General features: G+C 43.7%; 1 protein-coding gene across 3 annotated transcripts in view; it reads left to right on the forward strand.

The window, feature by feature from the left end:
* Window positions 1-7,538: 7,538 nt before the first annotated feature.
* Window positions 7,539-21,430, forward strand: part of faah2a (fatty acid amide hydrolase 2a) — a 50,470-nt gene continuing 36,578 nt past the window's right edge. The window contains exons 1-5 of one of the 3 annotated variants that reach the window (XM_068047722.1): window positions 7,540-7,868; window positions 9,474-9,556; window positions 14,675-14,811; window positions 15,793-16,002; window positions 19,907-20,026. In XM_068047722.1, coding sequence (XP_067903823.1) covers window positions 7,683-7,868; window positions 9,474-9,556; window positions 14,675-14,811; window positions 15,793-16,002; window positions 19,907-20,026 — 736 coding nt within the window. In that variant the 5' untranslated portion in view covers window positions 7,540-7,682. Of the gene's footprint in view, window positions 7,869-9,473; window positions 9,557-14,674; window positions 14,812-15,792; window positions 16,003-19,906; window positions 20,027-21,430 lie in introns of all 3 variants that reach the window. The other 2 variants (XM_068047720.1, XM_068047721.1) reach the window with 2 other exon arrangements.

A 21,430-nucleotide genomic window follows, 5' to 3' on the forward strand; every position in this document is an offset into this window, starting at 1 on the left:
TTACATTGCCAAACAGTTTCCAAACAGCACCAAAAAATACAAACATTGCAAGGGAGATCAGTTTCCTTCAATACTGTCATGAGTTTCTTCCCAACCCTTCCGTTTCACAATTGTCATGTCAATTACAGTTTTACATTTACAGCAATTCAGAATATTAACGATACAGTTCGAGGGGTTTCTCATGGATCCAGCCCCTCAGTCTAGCTTGGTGGGGGAACCTTACACTGTGGTCTTTCCCCATTGAGCCTTTGCTGCGGCTGCCCCAAGCTTTAGTGCGTCCCTCAGCACGTAGTCCTGGACCTTGGAATGTGCCAGTCTGCAACATTCGGTGGTGGACAACTCTTTGCGCTGGAAGACCAGCAAGTTTCGGGCAGACCAAAGGGCGTCTTTCACCGAATTGATAGTCCTCCAGCAGCAGTTGATGTTTGTCTCGGTGTGCGTCCCTGGGAACAGCCCGTAGAGCACAGACTCCTGTGTTACAGAGCTGCTTGGGATGAACCTTGACAAAAACCACTGCATCTCTTTCCACACCTGCTTTGCAAAGGCACATTCCAGGAGGAGGTGGGCGACCGTCTCTTCCCCACCACAGCCAACGCGGGGGCACTGTACGGAGGGGGCGAGACTTCGGGTGTGCATGAAGGATCTGACGGGGAGGGCCCTTCTCACCACCAGCCAAGCTACGTCTTGGTGCTTGTTTGAAAGTTCTGGTGATGAGGCATTCCGCCAAATGACTTTGACGGTCTGCTCGGGGAACCATCCGACAGGATCCACCGTTTCCTTTTCCCGTAGGGCCTTGAGGACATTCCGTGCAGACCACTGCCTGATGGACCGGTGGTCAAAGGTGTTTTTCCGCAGAAACTGCTCCACGAAGGATAGGTGGTACGGCGCCGCCCAACTGCATGGTGCGTTCCGCGGCAATGTGACCAGGCCCATCCTTCGCAACACCGGGGACAGATAGAACCTCAGCACGTAGTGACACTTGGAGTTTGCGTACTGGGGATCGACACATAGCTTGATGCAGCCGCACACGAAGGTGGTCATCAGGATGAGGGTACATTTTTCCCGCCCATGTCCAGAGATTTGAACATCGTGTCCCTCCGGACCCGGTCCATTGAACTAGGTCTACCAGTGCCTCTTTTCTCATTGTACTAGCAAAGTTTTCCTGAACACACTTTAGGAACTCTTGCCCCTCACTACCCTTTACACTACTATTATCCCAGTCTACGTTTGGATACTTGAAGTCCCCCATTATAACTACCCTATAATTTTTCACCTGTCTGTAATTTCCTTGCAAATTTGTTCCTCCACGTCCTTTCCACTAGCTGGTGGCCTATAGACAACACCGAGTAATGTAACCACACCTTTTTTGTTCCTTAGCTCGGTCCTCGACCCCTCTGGGACATCCTTTTTCTCCAGCATTGCAATGCTCTCCTTATTCAATACCACCACCCCTCCACCTCTTTTCCCTTTCCTATCTTTCCTGAACACCTTGTATCCAGGAATAGTTAACACCCAGTCCTGCCCTTCTTTGAGCCAGGTCTCTGTTATAGCAACAACATTTAAGTTCCACATGGCAATCTGCGCCCGTACCTCACCCGTCTTATTAACCACACTCTGTGCATTCACATCCATGCACATTAACCCTGATTCAAACTTTAGTACTTTCTCCCTTACTCTGACCCCACCTAATAACGTACTATTCCCTACTCTAGTGCTATCTATTTCCCCCAGTATTTGTGCACCTTGGTATTTCTCTCTGATACTTGCTCCTGGTTCCCACACCCCTGACAAGTTACCAGTTTTGCTTCCCTCCAATCTGAGCTCCATCTCAGGTTCCCACCTCCCCTGACAATTTAGTTTAAACCCTCTGCAACAGCACTAGCAAATCTCCCTGCGACGATATTCATCCCAGTCCTGCTAAGATGCAACCCGTCCATCTTGTACAGGTCCCACCTGCCCTAGAACCGGTTCCAATGTCTCCTAAATCTGATGCCCTCCCTCTGACATCAGTTCTCCAGCCACGTATTCAATCTCTCAATTCTCCTATTCCTATGCTCACTTGCATGTGGGACTGGGAGTAATCCTGAGATTACTGCATTTTAATCTCCTGCTTTTTAATCTCCTTCCTAGCTCCCAAAAATCTGCTTTCAGGACCTCATCCCCCTTCTTACCTATGTTACTGGTACCAATGTGGACCATGACCTCTGGCTGTTCACCCTCCTCCAGAAGAATGTCCTGCAGCTGCTCCGTGACATCCTTGACCCTGGCACCAGGGAGGCAACACACCATTCTGGAGTCACGTTTACTGCCGCAGAAATGCCTGTCTGTTCCCCTAACTAACGAGTCCCCTATCACTACTGCTCTTTCACTCTTCTTTCTCCCCTCCTGTGCAGCTGAGCCACCTGTGGTGCCACAAACTTGGCTCTGACTGCATCCCTCTGAGGAACCATCATCCTCACCAGTATCCAAAATGGCAAACCGATTAGCGAGTGAGGTCATATCAGGGGAATCCTACACTACCTGCCTGTTTCTCTTAGACTGCCTGTTAGTCACCCATTCCCTATCTGCCTGCATGCTGCTAACCTGTGATGTGACCACCTCCCTAAACATGCTATCCATGTAGTTCTCTGCCTCGCGGATGCATTACAGTGACTCCAGCTGTCACTCGAGTTCCGAAACCCAGAGCTCAAGCTTCTGCAGCTGGTGACACTTCCTGCAGATGTGTTTGTCTAGGACACATGGTGCATCCATGACTTCCCACATGCCACAGGCTGTACATTCCACTCAGTAGAGCTGCCCTGCCATACCTTAACTTTACAGTATTCAACTTATTGTAAGTTGAATAGCTTAGTAGTTGCTCACCAACCAGCTCTTTGCACTGCACCAAAGCAAGAACCAATTACTGGAGGGTGAAAAATGGAGCACCTCCTCCCCCCTTCAGCGAACTCCCACTCACCAAACTCGAATCTCCACACTCAGCTTGCAATCTGCACTCCATTTGCAGGCTGCAGCCAGACCTCTGTATTTATACCATTTGAAGCTGAAACTGCAGCAGTCAGATTTGACTGGTTAACTACTTAACTGATCAGCTACTCTGCAGCAGAGCCTGTTAATCCCTGCCTACGACTATAAGAAACGTACTTTACTTTCTTAACTCTACTTTATCTAGAGGGTAAATTCCAGTTAAATGCTATCTGCACACTAAACTTTTATAAAGATAACACTTAAAATCCCCACTCACCAAACTTGAATCTCCACAGCTTACAATCTACACACCGTTTCAAGGTACAGGTTAGGAACATTCCAACAAGGGTGAAAGGCAGGGGAACCAAGATTAGAGATCCTAGGTTGACGAGGGAGATCGAGATGATGAGAAACAAAAAAAAAAGAGGGTCTATGATGCATGTCAGGTGAACTCAAATGAGAACCAGGCCATATACAATAAGGAGATGAAGAGGAAAATAAGACTGGCAAAGAGAGAATATGAAAATAGAATGGCAGTCAACATAAAAAGGAACCCAAAGATCTTCTACCAGCATGTAAATAGTAAGCGGGTAGTGAGAGGAGGAGCAGGGCCTATTAGGTACAGAAAGGGTAATATATGCTTCGAGGCGCAGGGCGTTAGAATACTTAATGAGTCCTTTTATCAGTGTTCACTAAGGAAATGGAGGCTGACAAAATATCAGTAGAAGCAGAGAGAGTAGAGGCAATGGAGAGGATAAAAATAGATGGGGGGGGGGAGCGGGGGGTAGTACTAAAAAGGATGGCTATGCTTAAGGTAGATAAGTTACCTGGTCCGGATGGCTTTCGTCCCAGGTTGCTCAAGGAAATGGGGATGGGGATAGTGGAAAGGTTTGCCATAATCTTCCAATCTTCCCTAGATACGGAGGAGATGCCAGAGGATTAGAGTGCGGCAAATGTGATACCTAAGGGTCAAGAAAGGGTGTAAGAATAGTCATAGCAACTACAGGCTAGTTAGTTTAACATTAGTGGTGGTTAAAGTTTTAGAAACAATAATCAGGAAAATATCAATGAACACTTGAGAGGTTTGAGTTAACTAAAGATAGCCAGCATGGATTTGTAAAGGGCAGATCATGCTTGACTAATCTAATTGAATTTTTTGATGGAGAAACAGGGAAGGTTGATGAAGGGAATGCTGTTTATATGGATTTTAAGAAAGCATTTGATAAAGTTTTTTTTATTTGTTCATGGGATGTGGGCGTTGCTGGCTAGGCCAGCAATTATTGCCCATCCTTAATTGCCCTTGAACTGAGAAGCTCTTGCTCGGCCATTTCAGAGTCAACCACATTACTATAGGTCTGGAGTCACATATAGGCCAGACCAGTAAGGACAGCAAATTTCCTTCCTAAATGACATTGGTGAACCGGATGGGTTTTTACAACAATCATGGTTACCATTAGACTAGCTTTTTAAAAAAAACTACAGATTAATTAATTGAATTCCAATTTCACCATCTGCTGTTGTGGGATTTGAACTCATGTCCCCTGAGCACTAGCCTGGGCCTCTGCATTACTAGTCCAGTGACATTACCACTACACCACCACCTCCCCCAAGGTACCACATAAAAGGCTGGTTGACAAAATTGAGGCTCATGGAATAGGAGGGATTAGATTTAAAAATTGGCTTAAGGACAGAAAACAGCGAGTCGGATTAAATGGTTGTTTGCAGACGGAAGGATTGTAGACAGTGGTATTCCCCCAAGGGTTGGTTTTGGTACCTCTGCTTTTTTTTCCTCTATATAAATGGCTTGGATTTTGGAATACAGAATAGAATCTCAAAATTTGCTGACGACACCAAACTTGGAGGTGCGACAAACAGTGAAGATGATATGAACCGCCTGCAACAGGACATAGATAGGATAACAGAATGGGCAGAGAGGTGGCTGATGTAGTTTAATACTGACAAGTGTTAGGTGATGCATTTTGGCAGAAGGAATAGGGAGAAGCAATATATCCTTAATGGCACAGTTCTAAAGAGTGTGCAGGAACAGACGGACCTTGGGGTGCATGTGCATAGATCTTTGATGGTGGCAGGACATATTGAGAGAGTGGTTGTTAAAGCATATGGGATCTTGGGCTTCATAAATAGAGGCATTGAGTGCAAAAGCAGGGAGATTTTGTTGAACCTTTAAAAAGCTCTGGTTAGGCCCCAACTGGAGTATTGCATCCAATTCTAGTCACCACACTTCAGGAAGGTGATAAGGGTCCTTGAGGGGGTGCAGAGGGGATTTACCAGAATGGTTCCAGGCATGGAGGATTTTCGTCACAAGGTTAAGTTGGAAAAGCTGGGGTTTGTTCTCCATAGAACAAAAGAGATTGAAGAGAAATTTAATAGAAGTGTACAAGATTATGGTTGTTCAACCTTGCCCGTCTAAAAGCGAAGACCAAAGTACGAAAAGTCCTGATCAGCGAACTCCTCTTTGCTGACGATGCTGCATTAACATCTCACACTGAAGAGTGTCTGCAGAGACTCATTGACAGGTTTGCGGCTGCCTGCAATGAATTTGGCCTAACCATCAGACTCAAGAAAACGAACATCATGGGAATGGACGTCAGAAATGCCCCATCTTTCAATATCGGCGATCACACTCTGGAAGTGGTTCAAGAGTTCACCTACCTAGGCTCAACTATCACCAGTAACCTGTCTCTCGATGCAGAATTAAACAAGCGCATGGGAAAGGCTTCCTCTGCTATGTCCAGACTGGCCAAGAGAGTGTGGGAAAATGGCGCACTGACACAACACAAAAGTCCAAGTGTATCAAGCCTGTGTCCTTAGTACCTTGCTCTATGGCAGCGAGGCCTGGACAACGTACGTCAGCCAAGAGCGACGACTCAATTCATTCCATCTTCGCTGCCTCCGAGAATCCTTGGCATCAGGTGGCAGGACCGTATCTCCAACACAGAAGTCCTCGAGGCGGCCAACATCCCCAGCATATACACCCTACTAAGCCAGCGGAGCCTGAGATGGCTTGGCCATGTGAGCTGCATGGAAGATGACAGGATCCCCAAGGACACATTGTACAGCGAGCTTGTCACTGGTACCAGACCCACCGGCCGTCCATAGCTCCGCTTTAAAGACGTCTGCAAACGCAACATGAAGTCCTGTGACATTGATCACAAGTCGTGGGAGTCAGTTGCCAGCGATCGCCAGAGCTGGGGGGCAACCATAAAGGCGAGGCTAAAGCGTGGTGAGTCAAAGAGACTTAGCAGTTGGCAGGAAAAAAGACAGAAGCGCAAGGAGAGAGCCAACTGTGTAACAGCCCTGACAACCAATTTTATCTGCAGCGCCTGTGGAAGAGTCTGTCACTCTAGAATTGGCCTTTATAGCCACTCCAGGCGCTGCTCCACAAACCACTGACCACCTCCAGGCGCTTACCCATTGTCTCTCGAGACAAGGAGGCCAAAGAAGACAAGATTATGACAGGCTTAGATAAGTTAGACAAGGAAAAACTGTTCCCATTAACAAATGATCCAAGGACTATGGGGCACAGATTGAAAGTTTTGGGTAAAAGATGTAGGGGGAATATGAGAAAGCACTCTTTTACGCAGTGGGTGACAATGAACTGGAACTCACTGCCCACAAGGGTGGTGGAAGCGGAGATGATCAATGACTTCAAGAGGAAGTTGGATGGCCACCTGAGAGAAATAGACTTGCAGGGTTACAGGAATTGAGCCAGGAAGTGAGACTGACTGGATAGCTCCGGTGGAGAGCTGGCTTGGATTTGATGGGCTGAATGGCCTCCTTCTGTTCCGTAAATGACCCTGTGAGTCCAAGGATGTGAAGGCATTAGAGAGGGTCCAGAAAAGATTCATGAGAATGGTTCCAGGGTTAAGGAACTTCAGTTATGTGGATTGATTAACGAAGCTGGGGCTGTTCTCCTTCGAGAAGATTAAGAGATTTGATAGAGATGTTCAAAATCATGAGGGGTCTGGACAGGGTAAATAGGGAGAAACTGCTCCTGTTGGCAGAAGGGTCGAGCACCAGATGACACCCATTTAAGGTGATTGGCATAAGAAGCGATGCTAACATGATGAAAAAACCTTTTTAAAAAACAGCGAGTGGTTAGGATCTGGAATGCACTGCCTGAGACTGTGATGGAGGCAGATTCAATCATGGCCTTCAAAAAAAAAAATTGGACAATTATCTGGAGAGAAAATGTTTGCAGGGCTTCATGAAAAGGGCAGGGGAGTGGGACTAGCTGAATTGCTTTTGCAGAGAGCTGGCATGGTCACAATGGCCTCTTTCTGTGCTGTAACCATTTTATGATCAATTAAGGATGGGCAATAAATGCAGGCCTTGCCAACGATGGGGCATCGTGAGAATTAATTGAGAAAAAGTCGAAATGCAAGTGAGGTTTCTTGACATCCAGTGCTGAAGCAGAAGTACGGTAGGTGAGTGATGGTTATGGGTCCCAGTACCTTGACTTACCACAGCTCATTCGGCTCCCCACGACTAATTGTGAGGAGACAACACAACAGAATGGGCGGGACCGGAACGCAGGCGGGCACAGATTGGGGATTAAGTGTTGGGAGCTTCCGATTTTCCCACGTGACCAGAGTGGTTCCCGGCCCCGCGGCTGCGCTGTTGATGCTCCGCCTGGTCCGAGTTGTGCTTCTGACGGTGTCGGTTGCTTTTTGAAGCCTAGCGTTTGGTCGCGAGCCATGGCCCGGCCGGTGCTCGAGCGCAGCCTCTCGCTGCTGCTGTGCGTTGTCTCGCGCCTCCTGCTCGCCCTGCTCTCGCTCGTGCAGTCTTTCGGCCCCCGGAATTTGCGGCCGGTGCCGCCGGTGGTTCGGCCGCTGCTGCTGCTCTCTGGGGTGGAGTTAGCCCGCAGGATCCGGCAAAGACAGGTACAGAGGGAGGCTCCTTATTCTCTGAGCGGTCCGGCCAGGGCAGTCTTGTGGTCGTAGCCTGAGATGATAGGGACGAGATGCCCCAATGCGGAAATTGGTATCGATCACCAACAAAACTGACCTTTTGTAAAATTGCACAAGTGTGCCCTAGATACTGAATTCCGCGACCTGCGGATGACATTTCACTGTGGTTAGTTTGCTTGGTTGAATTAGTGTTTCAATTATTTTAGCTAATCTAGAGTATATTGTGCCAACCGTGGCTCAGTTGGTAGCGCACTCAGAATTTGCTGCGAGGATAACCGCCTGTGAACGATACATGCCTTTATTCATGTACAGATTGTCCACAGGTTTTTTTTTGCAAATTGTGAATCGCCACGAGTTGATTGGACGATTTGTGCCATTAGCTTCGCGAAAAGGCATCTTACCCCACATGTGAATTTTGTGAAGTAGCATTAGCAAAGTTAAATTTGCCACAGAAAGTTAATTTAGTAATTAGTAGGAACATTTTGGAAGGACTAGCAAGGTCCAATACAATGGATGGTAGGATCCTAGGAAGTACAGAGGGACCTTGGTATACTTGTCCATAGATCACTGAAGGCAGCAGCACAGGTAGATAAAGTGGTTAGGAAGGCACATGGGATATTTGCCTTTAGCCGAGGCATAGAATATAAAAGCAGGGAGGTTATGATGGAGCTGTATAAAATGCTGGTTAAGCCACAGCTGAAGTATTGGTCGCCAAACTATAGGAAGGATGTGATTGCATTGGAGAGGGTGCAGAGGAGATTCACCCGGAGAAGGGTCACTGACCCGAAACGTTAACTCTGCTTCTCTTTCCACAGATGCTGCCAGGCCTGCTGAGTGATTCCAGCATTTCTTTTTATTTCAGATTTCCAGCATCTGCAGTATTTTGCTTTTATTCACCAGGATGTTGCCTGGGTTGAAGCATTTCAGCTATGAAGAGAGACTGGATAGGTTGTTTGCCTTGGAGCAGAGAAGGCTGGGGAGGGGGGAAACATGATTGAGGTATACAAAATTATGAGAGGCATTGATAAGATAGATAGGAAGAAATGTTTTCCCTTAATGAAGGGGTCAATAGCCAGGGTCATAGATTTAAGGTAAGGGGCAGGAGGTTTGGAGGGGATTTGAGGAAAAAAAATTTCACCCAGAGGGTGGTTGGAATCTGGAACACCCTGCCTGAAGAGGTGGTAGAGGCAGGAACCCTCAACATTTAAGAAGTATTTAGATGAGCACTTGAAATGCCATAACATACAAGGCTACAGGCCAAGTGCTGGAAAATGGGATTAGAATAGTTAGGTGCTTGATGGCCGGTACAGACACGATGGGCCGAAGGGCCTGTTTCTGTGCTGTATAACTCTATGATGCCAGTCAATGCCTTTGGCCCAGAAAGTCAGTAATGAAAAGTTGGAATCTCATTCCTTGAGTTAAAGAATTCAAGATTTCAAAAAGTCTTTTACTTTTACCTGTGTGTCTCAATCCAATCTTGCTTTCTCTTGTTTTTCTGTACCTGATGATTTCAGATTTGTGAATTAATCTTATGAACTATGTTCTGTTTAACAAATCATCTCTTGTGATTAATTTTAGGTGAAGTGTGTAGACATAATACAAGAATATATCAGCAGAATCAGAGATGTCAATCCTATAGTCAATGCTCTTGTGTCAGAGAGGTATGCAATTCATTTTGTGTGCGATTTGCTAACGATGACACTATTATGCCTGTAATCTAAATCTGTACTGTAAACACCACATCACTGGTAGAAGTGTTGCATTTAATTTCTCTCTCTCTCTCCATATTGGGGAGGAGAACACTGTCTGTGCAGTCTGCCAGAAGTGAGTGAGTGCATGTGTGTGTGGACATTGGGTCTTGAAAAGATCAGAGTTTGCTGTGATGTGTCTTGTAAAGAAATACTCGCTGTTGATCACCTGAGGTGGGCACTTGTGTCAGTTGCTGGAGAGCGCCTGTGGGATGATATCTCAGCAAAGGATCAATGCCCTCCGAAAGTACAGGGAGGTGGAAATTGGTCAAATAATATATTATGCTGGCAACTGTCTTGCAATTGACACTTCCAGGCTGCATTTCTCCTTTAAAAACAGCGTGGGAACTCAAGGTGTGACATCACAGGAAAGTCGTAAGTTGAGTGGCTGGTGAGTATTTTGCTCGTTTATCTTTCAAAACACAGGTAATTGTCAGCTTTTATTATTAGTAAAGTTTAGTAATTAGTAAGTTGACTCGGTAAGCATTTAGTGTAACGGACAGTGTGTTAATAGCTAGCTTAGGACACCTGAGTTAGGGAAGATCTATAAATAAAAAAAACTAAAACTTTACACAGGTATGTGTTTTAGGTATTTATTTTAATTAAATAACTTAGTTGTAGCTGGTACTAGCATTTATTAAGCACAGTAGACTGTATTATCGTATATATTATAGTAGAGAATTATTCTCAGCTAATTAAGTAATGAAAGTAAATTAACTAACATAAGTAACAATGGCAGTACAGGTGTTGTGTTGCAGCTGTGGAACGTGGGATCTGCTGAACGCCAACGTGATCCAGGACAAACACGTCTGCAGAAAGTGTAAGCAGCAAGAGGAATTCCGGATCAGGATTATTGATCTGGAAGCTGAACCGCAGACACCGTGCAACATCAGGGAGGGGGAGAAGTACCTGGACACCTTATACCAGAAGATGGTCACATCCCTTAGAATAGGGTCGTCTGTTTTGACCTGCAGTGAGGGACAGGAGGGTGTGACCGTGAGTGAGGCAGGCAAAGGGACTGAGCAGACTGCAGTGGAGGATCCTCAGCCTTTGCAGTTGTCAACAGGTTTGAGGTGCTTGCAACCTGTGTGGACGAAAGTGAGGTCTGCAGTGTGGGTGAGCAGACTGGCCATGGCACCATGGTACAGGAAGCCATTCAGCAAAAAGGAAAGTTGTGATAGTTGGGGACAGTATAGTGAGGGGGATTGACACTGTTCTTTGCAGCAAAGAGCAAGAGTCCAGAAGGCTGTGTTGCCTGCTCGGTGCCAGGGTTCAGGACATCTGCTCCGGGCTGGAGAGGAATTTACAGTGGAAGGGGGAGGGGGGGGGCATCCAGTCGTTGTGGTCCATGTAGGTACCAATGACATAGGCAGGGCAAAGAAAGAGGTTCTGCATGGTGAGTATGAGGAGCTAGGCACTAAATTAAAAAGCAGAACCTCAAAGGTAATAAATTCTGGATTATTACCTGAGCAGCATGCAAATTTGTGTAGGGTAAATAAGATTAATGAATGCGTGGCTCAAAGACTGTATGATAGAAGTGGGTTCCTGTTTGTGGGGAACTGGCACCAGCACTGAGAAAGTAGGGGTTGTACCATTGGGACGGTCTTCACCTGAATCATGATGGGACCTGTGTTCTCGCGAGCTGCATAACTTTGGAAGTATAGAGGGTTTTAAACTAAATAGTTGGGAGCAAGGGATCAAATTTGGGAAGATTTGGTAAATCAGAGTAGAGACATGGCAAGAGAGAAATGATTAACAGACTGTGACAGGAAGGGACCAAGTACAAATCTGAGTACATCAGATAAGGCTAAAAGTTACAAAAATAATAAAAGGACAAAACTAAAGGCTTTATCTGAAAGTTAAAAAATAGAAATAAAAAAATAAATAAATTAGAGACATGGTTACAGGATGACATAGATTGGGACCTGAGTATTGAAAGGTCCATGACATTTAGGAAGGACAGGAAGCTAAGAAAAGGTGAAGACGTGGCTCTGTTAATTAATGATGGTATTAGCACAATAGAGAGGGATGACCTAAGTTCAGGAAAGCAGGATGTAGAAATGGTTTGGGTGGAGATGAGAAATGATAAAGGTAAGAATTCACTTATGGGAGTGGTGTACACGCCCCCTAATAGTAACTGCATGGTAGGACGGGTGCAAAGGAAGAAATAATGGGAGCAAGTCAGAAAGATATGGCGATAATCATGGGTAATTTTAATCTGCATATCGACTGGAAAAATCAGATGGTCAAAGATAGCCTAGATGAGGAGTTCATCACATGTTTTTGGGGTAGTTTCTTAGCACACTTTGGAGCCAACCAGAAAGCAGGCTATACAAGACCTGGTATTATGCAACGAGATAGTATTAATGAATGACCTCATAGAGAAGGTGTCCCTAGGCAGCAGTGATCATAATATGATTGAATTTTACATTCAGTCTGAGGAAGAGAAGTGTGGATCTAAGACTATATTTTAAACTTAAATAAGGGCAATTATATGGGCATGAAAACAGAGCTAGCTAAAGTGAATTGGCAAAGTCGGATAAGGGATAGATCAATAGAGATGCAGTAGCAGACATTTAAGGGGATATTTCAGAATACACAGAATAGTTGCATTCCAATGAGAGAAAAATTCCAAAGTGAGGACCCACCATCCATGCTTAACTAAAAATGTTGATATCTTAAAGAAAAAGCATATAATTGCACAAGATGGGTGGAAGGTCAGAAGATTGGGCAGAATATATTTAAAAAAAGCAAAGGATGACTAAAAGATTGTGGGAAAAATTAGACTACGAGAGAAAGCTGGCTAGAAATATAAAAACGGGTAGTTAGTGAGCATTGGTCTTCTAGAAAGTGAGTCTGGGGAATTAATATTGGAAAATAAGGAGATGGAAGATGAACAGGTGTTTTGCATTGGTTTTTGCTATAGAGGATACAAGTAACATCCCAGAAATAGATGTAAATCAGGAAATGGGAGGGAGAGAGGTACTCCAGAAAATTACTAGGGATGTGGTACTGAGCAAATTGTTGGAGCTGCAGGCTGACGAGTTCCTGGGTCCTGATGGACTTCATCCTAGGGTTTTAAAAGAAGTGGCTAGTTGAGATAGTTGATATGTTGGTCTTAATTTTCCAAAATTCCCCAGATTCGGGGAAGGTTCCATTAGATTGGAAAATAGCGAATGTAACTCCTTTTATTCAAAAAGGGAGGGAGACAGAAAGCAGGAAACTACAGGCCAGTTAGCTTAACGTGATAGGGAAAATGTTAGAAGCTATTAAAAATATAGCAGGGCATTTAGAAAAGTTGAAGGTAATCAGGCAGAGTCGACATGGTTTTGTGAAAGGGAAATCATGTTTAACCAACTTATTGGATTTCTTTGAAGAAGTAACATGCGCTGTGGATAAAGCGGAACTGGTGAATGTTTTGTACTTAGATTTCCAGAAGGCGTTTAATGAGGTGCCACATTAAAGGTTATTGCGGAAAATACAAGTTCATGGTGTAGGGGTAACGTATTGGATAGAAGATTGGCTAGTTAACAGGAAACAGTAAACACAAGTGGGTCATTATCTTGGCGCGATATAATGAGTGGTGTGCCACAGGGATCAGTGCTGGAGACTCAACTTTTTACAATTTATATAAATGACTTGGATGAAGGGACTGAAGATATGGTTGCCAAATTTGCTGATGACACAAAGGTAGGTAGGAAAGTAAGTTGTGAAGAGGACACGAGACTACAAAGGGATATAGATAGGTTAAATGAGTGGAAAAAGATCTGGCAAATGGAATATAATGTGGGAAAATGTGAAATTGTCCATTTTGGCAAGAAGAATAAAAAAGAAGCCTATTATCTAAATGGTGAGGTATTGCAGAGCTCCGAAATGCAGAGGGATCTGGATGTCCTTGTGCATGAATTGCAAAAGTTGGGTGTGCAGGTACAGCAAGTAATTGGGAAAGCTAATGAAATGTTATTGTTTATTGCGAGGGGAATTGAATACAAAAGTAGGGAGGTTATGCTTCAGTTATACTGAGCATTGGTGGGACCATTTCTGAGGTACTGTGCACAGTATTGGTCGTCTTAATTAAAGAAGGATGTAATTGCATAGGAAGCAGTTCAGAGAAGGTTTACTGGACTGATACCTGGAATGAGTGGGTTGTCTTGTGAGGAAAGGTTGGACAGGCTAGACTTGTATCTGATGGGGTTTAGGAGAGTAAGAGGTGATTTGATTGAAACACAAGATTCTGAAGGGTCTTGACAGGGTGGATGTGGAAAGTATGTTGCCCCTTGTGGGAGAATCTAGCACTAGGGGGTCTCTGTTTAAAAATAAGGCATTACCCATTTAAGACCGATGAGGAGAAACATTTTCTGAGGGTCATGAGTCTTTAGAACTCCCTCAAAGGGCAGTGGAAGCAGAGTCTTTGAATATTTTCAAGGCAGAGGTAGATAGATTCTTGATAAGCAAAGGGATAAAAGGTTATTGGGGGAGGGGGGCAGGGTAGCTGGGAATGTGGAGTTGAAGTTGCAATCGGATCATCCATGATCTTGTTGAATGGCGGAGAAGGCTCGAGAAGCTGAGTGGCCTACTCCTGCTCCTAATTCATATGTTCCACCTCCGTTAAGCTGCTCTCTGATTCCATCATGCCCTTCAGTACTTTCAAACTTTGCCCCTCTCTTTGAATGCTGTTAAGGTCAACCCCTTGAGTACTTCAGTGCCTCAGACTATAGACCCTCCACCCAAATTCTTCCAGAATCTAGTTACCAGTGTTTCCAGGCTCCCTTGCAAGTTGGAACCCCCATGTCAAATGTGTAATTTATATCAGGACTTCTGCATGGCTGTTCAAAAATGTAGGGTAAAATGACATTTTAGGTTGAACCTATATCTACATTAATCTCTCTGAATTACTTAATCTTTGGGGGAAATTATAGTTTTCTCCAGGTTCTGTAAGACTATGATTTTTGACTTTGTCACAAAGTTTTAGCATTGCGTTTTTATATCCATTTTCCCCAAACCACTTCGTAATACTTATTGCTACTGCAGGTTTGCAGCTGCCTTGAAAGAGGCCCAGCAGGTGGATAACAGGCTTGCTGAAGGGGGTGAAGATGAGAGGTCACTGGAGGAGAGTGTTCCTTTTCTAGGTGTTCCCTTCACAGTCAAAGAGGCATTTGCATTAGAAGGTATGTTTGTGCACCTACATGACTGACAGGTGACCGTTTATGTTTTGTTTCCGATCAAGAAATCATGATCCCTTTTTATCCTCCACCTCATAATCTGTGCTGGAATGTTATTGCTGTTCTGTATACTGAGTATTGCACTTTTATATGTAATGAACCAAGTCACTCCAGACCAACAGTATAGTCCACAATTCATTGGCAGGCAAGTCTGAACAATGATTTTTGATTGGAATAGTTACCACATCTTTGAAGAGCCTACCAGCTGTGCAAAAGGCCAATTTCCCCCCATTCTATGGATGTTTGCTTAAAACAAGAGTACATAAACATGCTATTTTGAGAAATCTGCATACTTTGACCTGACAACACTATTTGGACTTTCCAGAGTTGGGGAATACTGGTTTTGGTTAAAAAGTCTTGGCTGGAATCCTAAACACTTATTTTCCTTGTCTTCCTTTCTTCCTCTGCTGCTGCTGCACCCACCCCCCACTCCCCTTACCTACCCCATTCCTTTTCCAGGATTCCCTCCTGAAAACTGCTAGAACAATCTAGTTATGGAGAGGTAAAAGAAAAATTACCTACATTATAGGCTTCTGGTATTGTAGGGAGGGTACTTGGCCATGTTCTACTTGGTTTATTCATACTTTAAAAGCAAGGTGATGCTCCTATGTGGTGCAGGAGGATGCGACCATGTAACACACTGTCGAGTTTTATAAAAGACATCATTCCTTTATTTAAAAACAACTTTAAGGGAAGTCATCTCTTTGCAGTTTCCAGTCAGATCAGTGTATGGAGGATGCCAATTTAACAATACTCCAGAGAAGTTAACTTAAAATTTGGGAAACATGCACCCTACTGCAGTATTGTACTCATCAAAGTGGTGATTCATCTCAACTTATGAAGTTTGCAGGTGATTTATTGTTTTTGTCCAGTATTGTCTTTGTGATATTTATTTTACATTTCTTTCCCCCCCCCCCCCCCCCCCAGGATCGCCCAATTCATGTGGCCTTGTAAGCCGTAAGAATGTGATTGCCCTTTCAGATGCTGCTGTTGTGACTAATCTCCGAAAAGCTGGTGCCATCCCATTAGGTGTTACAAACTGCAGTGAACTATGTATGTGGTATGAATGTAGCAACAATTTGTATGGGACAACCAGAAATCCATACAATGTGGATCGCATTGTTGGTGGAAGCTCAGGTGAGCATTAAGCTACAAAAAAAATAGAATTTTATTTTGTCATTCTTCCAAACCAAAACAGTAGCTCGGTGCACTGAGTTTTGTGGGAGACATCCTAACTCTGAAAAGCTGCTCAAAGGAAAGTGGGGCTACTGTTGCAGAAAATATTTCTATTGTTATAAAGCAATGCAAAAAGCTGCTAGGAAGTCAACACAAAAAAAAAATTGACACACAAATCTGATGACCTGTTTGAAAACCTAAAGGATAGACACTGACATTTCACCTCTGCAACCTGAATTCAAATCCAGTCCGGACTGATGATAAATCCCTTCTGTCTGCTTGCTGTAAAGATCCTGTACCGAGTGACAGTATGAAAAAACATCCAGAAATGGCAATTTTACTCAAGTGATCATGGGATGGCTGATGTCCAAAATAGAAATATCATACTAATGCAATACGCACCAACCTTTTTCACCTAATCCTCTTGACAAGAGGAATTTAGTGGAGTAGAACAGAGGGTTTGAAACCTTTCAATGTGAGAACCCAACACAAGTATTCACGCACTCCTGTAGACTGTTCATCCTAAAACTTTAAGACATAGTCAGTGATCCAAAGATAATCAGTGCTTCGAATGTTGAAAGCTTTTCTTTTTACTAATACCGGCAATGGAATTATCATTCTTGGAATACTAGAATTACAGATCCATGATCAGACTATGCAGATTTCCGGTTATGATTCCTCCTTGTAGTCCCCCAGGTGTCCATGATTTCTGTTTGATGACTGAAATAGAGGGATCCTTGTTCTGCATCGAGCAACTTTATGCTGGACTTGGAACTCCTTGATGCAGGCACCAGATGGAAAAATTTCCCAATGCTAAAGCCTGGAATGCACATTATGAAAAATAAAAACGTTACATTACTAACATGACCAAATTAGAAGTTTTAATGAACATGTATGGATTGAATGGGGGTTGTCTTAGTTTTTATTTAAAAAATCAGCTTAAAATAAAAAGCTATCTGAGCTTTAAAAATCATAAATGAGAGGAGGACTCTGGAAAAGATAATATAAAATAGTTTCAAAACAAGAAAGGGAAGAGAGTAAAGTAACAAGTTGTGCTTTAGGCACTACAGGTAAAGGGAAAGATAGAAAGTAATTAAACTAGGAGAAATAAAAGGAAAATATTAGAGCAGAGACAGCTTACTGTATGTGGCCCCAATAAATGTTCTTTAAACAGCACATGCAGTATAAGGAACAAATTGAATTAATTGCCACTTGAAAACTGAGCGTTGATATTGTCAATGAAAATAAGGAAATTGTGGACCTGTTGAACAATTACTTAGTGTCACTACAGTTGAGGAAGTGTTGAACATTTTGAGGAAACCGTGAATAAGGGACAAGGACACAACAAAATTAATTCAAGCAAAACAACAGTAATTAAGAAATTAAAGCAGTGAAGTGACAAATATCCAGGACCAGATTTATTTCATCCCAAGGTTTTAAAAGAGGTAGGCGAGGACATTGCAGATACCCTAACTATAATTTCCTGGCCTCTTTCGATTGGTAAACTGTCACTCTGCTTTTTAAGAAAGGTGAGCGGGAAATCAGGGAGACCATAGAATGATAGTCATAGCATAGTTACAGCACAGAAGGAGGTCATTAGGCCCATCATGTTCATGTCAGCTTTCTGAGCTGCTCAGCTAGTCCCAGTTGGCTTATTATATGTTGTCAGGAAATTACTAGAGTCTCTAAGAATAGAGTAAATGAACACCGTGAAAGTTTTCAGTTGATCAGAGACCCAGCATGGATTTGTCAAGGGTAGGTCATGTCTAATGAATCTGATTGAATTTTTTGAAGAGGTGACTAAAATAGTGGACAGGGGAAGGAATTTGAGATAGTCCCTCATAAGAGACTGTTAGCTGAAGTTGTAGCTCGTGGAATTGAAACCAAATCATTTATCTGGAAATTGGCAGGAAACGGAGTAGGGATAATGGGTGGGTACTCTAATTGGCAGGATGTGACTAGTGATGCCTTGCAAGAATTTGTGTTGGGGTTTTGGCTATTACCAAATAGCATTGTAAGTAGTGTAGATGGAAACATAACTTTACAAAGGTATTAATAGATGAAGTGAGTGGGCAAAACTGTGGCAAATGGCTTTCAGTGCAGGCAAATGGGAGGTCATCCACTTTGGACCTAAATTGGATCGAACAAAGTATTTTATAAATGGGAAAGAGCTGGAGACAATGGTGGTCCAAGGTTCCAGTCCTACTCCGGCCCCCTCCCCCAACTCTTTCCGGAACATTGATGACTGTATCGGTGCTGTTTCTTGCTCCTGCCCCAAACTGGAAAACTGTCAACTTTGCTTCTAATTTCCACCCTTCTCTCCCCTTTACATGGTCCATCTCCGACACTTCTCTTCCCTTCCTCGACTTCTCTGTCTCCATCTCTGGGGATAGGCTTTCTACTAATATTCATTATAAGCCCACCGACTCCCACAGCTACCTCGACTACACTTCTTCACACCCTACCTCCTGTGGACTCCATTCCATTCTCCCAGTTTCTCCATCTCCAACGCATCTGCTCTAATGATGCTACCTTCCATGACAGCGTTTGATATGTCTTCCTTTTTCCACAACCGAGGATTCCCCCCACTGTGGTTGACAGGGCCCTCAACCGTGTCCAGCCCATTTCCCGCACCTCTACCCTCACCCCTTCCCCTCCCTCCCAGAGCTGCGACAGCGTTCCCGTTGTCCTCACTTTCCACCCCATCAGCCTCCATATCCAAAGGATCATCCTCTGCCATTTCCGCCACCTCCAGCATGATGCCACTACCAAATGCATCTTCCCTTCCCTCCCCTGTCAGCATTCCGAAGGTATCGTTCCCTCCGTGACACCCTGGTCCACTCCTCCATTACCCCCACCACCTCGTCCCCTTCCCATGGCACCTTCCCCTGTGATTCCTGCCCATTTACCTCCTCTCTCCTCACTATCCCAGGCCCCAAACGCTCCTTTCAGGTGAAGCAGCGGTTTACTTGTACTTATTTCAATTTAGTATACTGTATTCGCTATTCAGTGTGGAGGAGACCAAACGCAGCCCGGGTGACCGTTTTGCGGAACACCTCCGCTCAGTCCGAAAGCATGACCCCGAGCTTCCGGCTGCTTGCCATTTCAACACTCCCCCCTGCTCTCGTGCTCACATCTCTCCTGGGCTTGCTGCAGTGTTCCAGTGAACGTCAACGCAAGCTCGAGGAACAGCATCTCATTTACCGATTAGGCACACTACAGCCTGCCGGACTGAACATTGAGTTCAATAATTTCAGAGCATGATGGGGCCCCCCATTTTACTTTTTATTTTTAGTTTTTCTTTTTGTTTTATTTCATCTTGGTATGTTCAGTTTGCTTACCCACTGTTCTTTTTCATGTTTGTACTTACGGCTGTTCAATTTTCAGTCCATTAACACCCTATCTGTATTAATACTTTGTCTTTCAACACACCATTAACATATTGTTTGCCTTTGATCCATGAGCTTCTGGTCAGTTATTCTGTGACCTTGTCCTATCTACACCTCCTTTGTTATCTCTTGCCCACCCCTGCTTTACTTGCTTAAAACCTTTCACATTTCTAATATTTGCCAGTTCTGAACAAGGGTCACTGACCTGAAACGTTAACTCTGCTTCTCTCCACAGTTGCTGCCAGACCTGCTGAGTATTTCCAGCATTTCTTGTTTTTATTTCATATTTCCAGCATCCGCAGTATTTTGCTTTTATTTCTTTTTGTTCTTCCCTATTTTGAAGGTCATAATTTATGCCATTTTCTTTGTTCTATCATAAAAGCAGTTTCACTATTTAGGGTGAAACATTTTTAAACTTGAATGATTAAACATGACCGAAATAAGTTAATTTTTTTTATTTGGGCATTTTTCTGCAGGTGGCGAGGGATGCATTATTGCTGCAGCTGGATCAGTAATGGGTGTGGGTTCTGACATTGGCGGGAGCATTCGAATACCTGCCTTTTTCAATGGAATTTATGGACACAAGCCGACAACAGGTCAGAATTATCTTAAACTCTGCACTGGTTTTGGGTGTACATCATATTGCAAGGTTGTGCTTCTAAATCTGTTTTGTGACTTAAATGATTTTGTGTTTGTTGCAATTTAATTATTTCAGAGAGAACTTGGATTTGAGGCACAGCTGATTTATTAATGCAGTTCTGTGTTCCACTGCTCCACTCTAGTATTTTCCTTTCTTTATTGAGCCAGAAAAACTTCTTTGTTCCAGTTAAATTGCATGTTGGCTCTCCATTTTAGAATAAATAATACTTGAACCACTTGGTGCAGTAACTATTATATTTCTTGTTTAGCAGAGTTCAGGGTATTTTATTTTCAATGCAAGAGACATGCAAACCCAATTTCTCTACACCAGTGCTATTTTTTTCCCTGCCCATTTCTAGTGTAGAATCTCTATCTAATACAGCTTTTTTGTTCTATCATTGGGTGTCAGGGGATGGGATGGATGGATGGTGTCAAACTGGACTCAAGCTCCAGAAATGCCCAGTTTCACAAATCCATGTAGTGAACTAGATGTGTATTTTTTAGCAGGAAACCTAGCATCGACCAAACAGAAAAGGAGTCTGTTTTTGAGTCTTGCATAACATTGTATGAATAACATCAATAATATCCTCGCTCTGGCCACTGAGTGTTGTTGTAGAGCATCCTTCAGTGAGCGTCCTTTGCTTTAGCCAGTAGTCATCTCAGTAAAGGCAAGTACAGAAGATATTTTCCCTCGCTCCAGGTAAAGTTACATTACTTAAGCAAATTCACAACTACCATTGACTTTATTGGGGAGAACAGATCTATTATTATTTCAGCGTGGGTTTCTTTGGGGCAATGCAGAAGTCCCAGGAAATCATAACATGCCATAAGTAATGGCATATGTCATTCATGCCATAACTTTCTGGAATTTCTGTGCAAGTTTACAGCAAATTTTGGACCATTAATCAGTATGTGAGAGCCTATAATAAGAATCTGTAATTAGTGGTTCCTTCCAGAATAAATACTTAATAAATGCTGATAAGTTGTAATTTAAGAGTTATGATTAGAAGGCTGCATTGCCTGTTCGGGGATACAAGTGTTGACAATGTGTTTTCCACCCCCCCCCCCCCCCCCCCCCCCACTTTTTGCACCCAATGTCAGCATCAAGCACTCCAGTTCAAGTATAGTGCACGTTATTTGGAGGGTAAAGAATCCTTTGCACTGTCCAACATTGCGCCTTGACAAATCAGTCTATGCAGTTTTAATTTTCCAGATTGTAGTCTCTCAGGCTGCTACTTCAGTGTCGCCTGAAGCTGGATTCAAGTTCTTTTGACTCATTTCACTTTAGACCCTTAATGGGTTTCTGTGAAAAGAGAGTTTTATCCAATTACTCTGGATAAATTTCACCCCAGGTTTCAAAA

This window comes from Heterodontus francisci, chromosome 15 (genome assembly GCF_036365525.1).
Source record: "Heterodontus francisci isolate sHetFra1 chromosome 15, sHetFra1.hap1, whole genome shotgun sequence".
Classification (NCBI taxonomy): Eukaryota; Metazoa; Chordata; class Chondrichthyes; order Heterodontiformes; family Heterodontidae; genus Heterodontus; species Heterodontus francisci.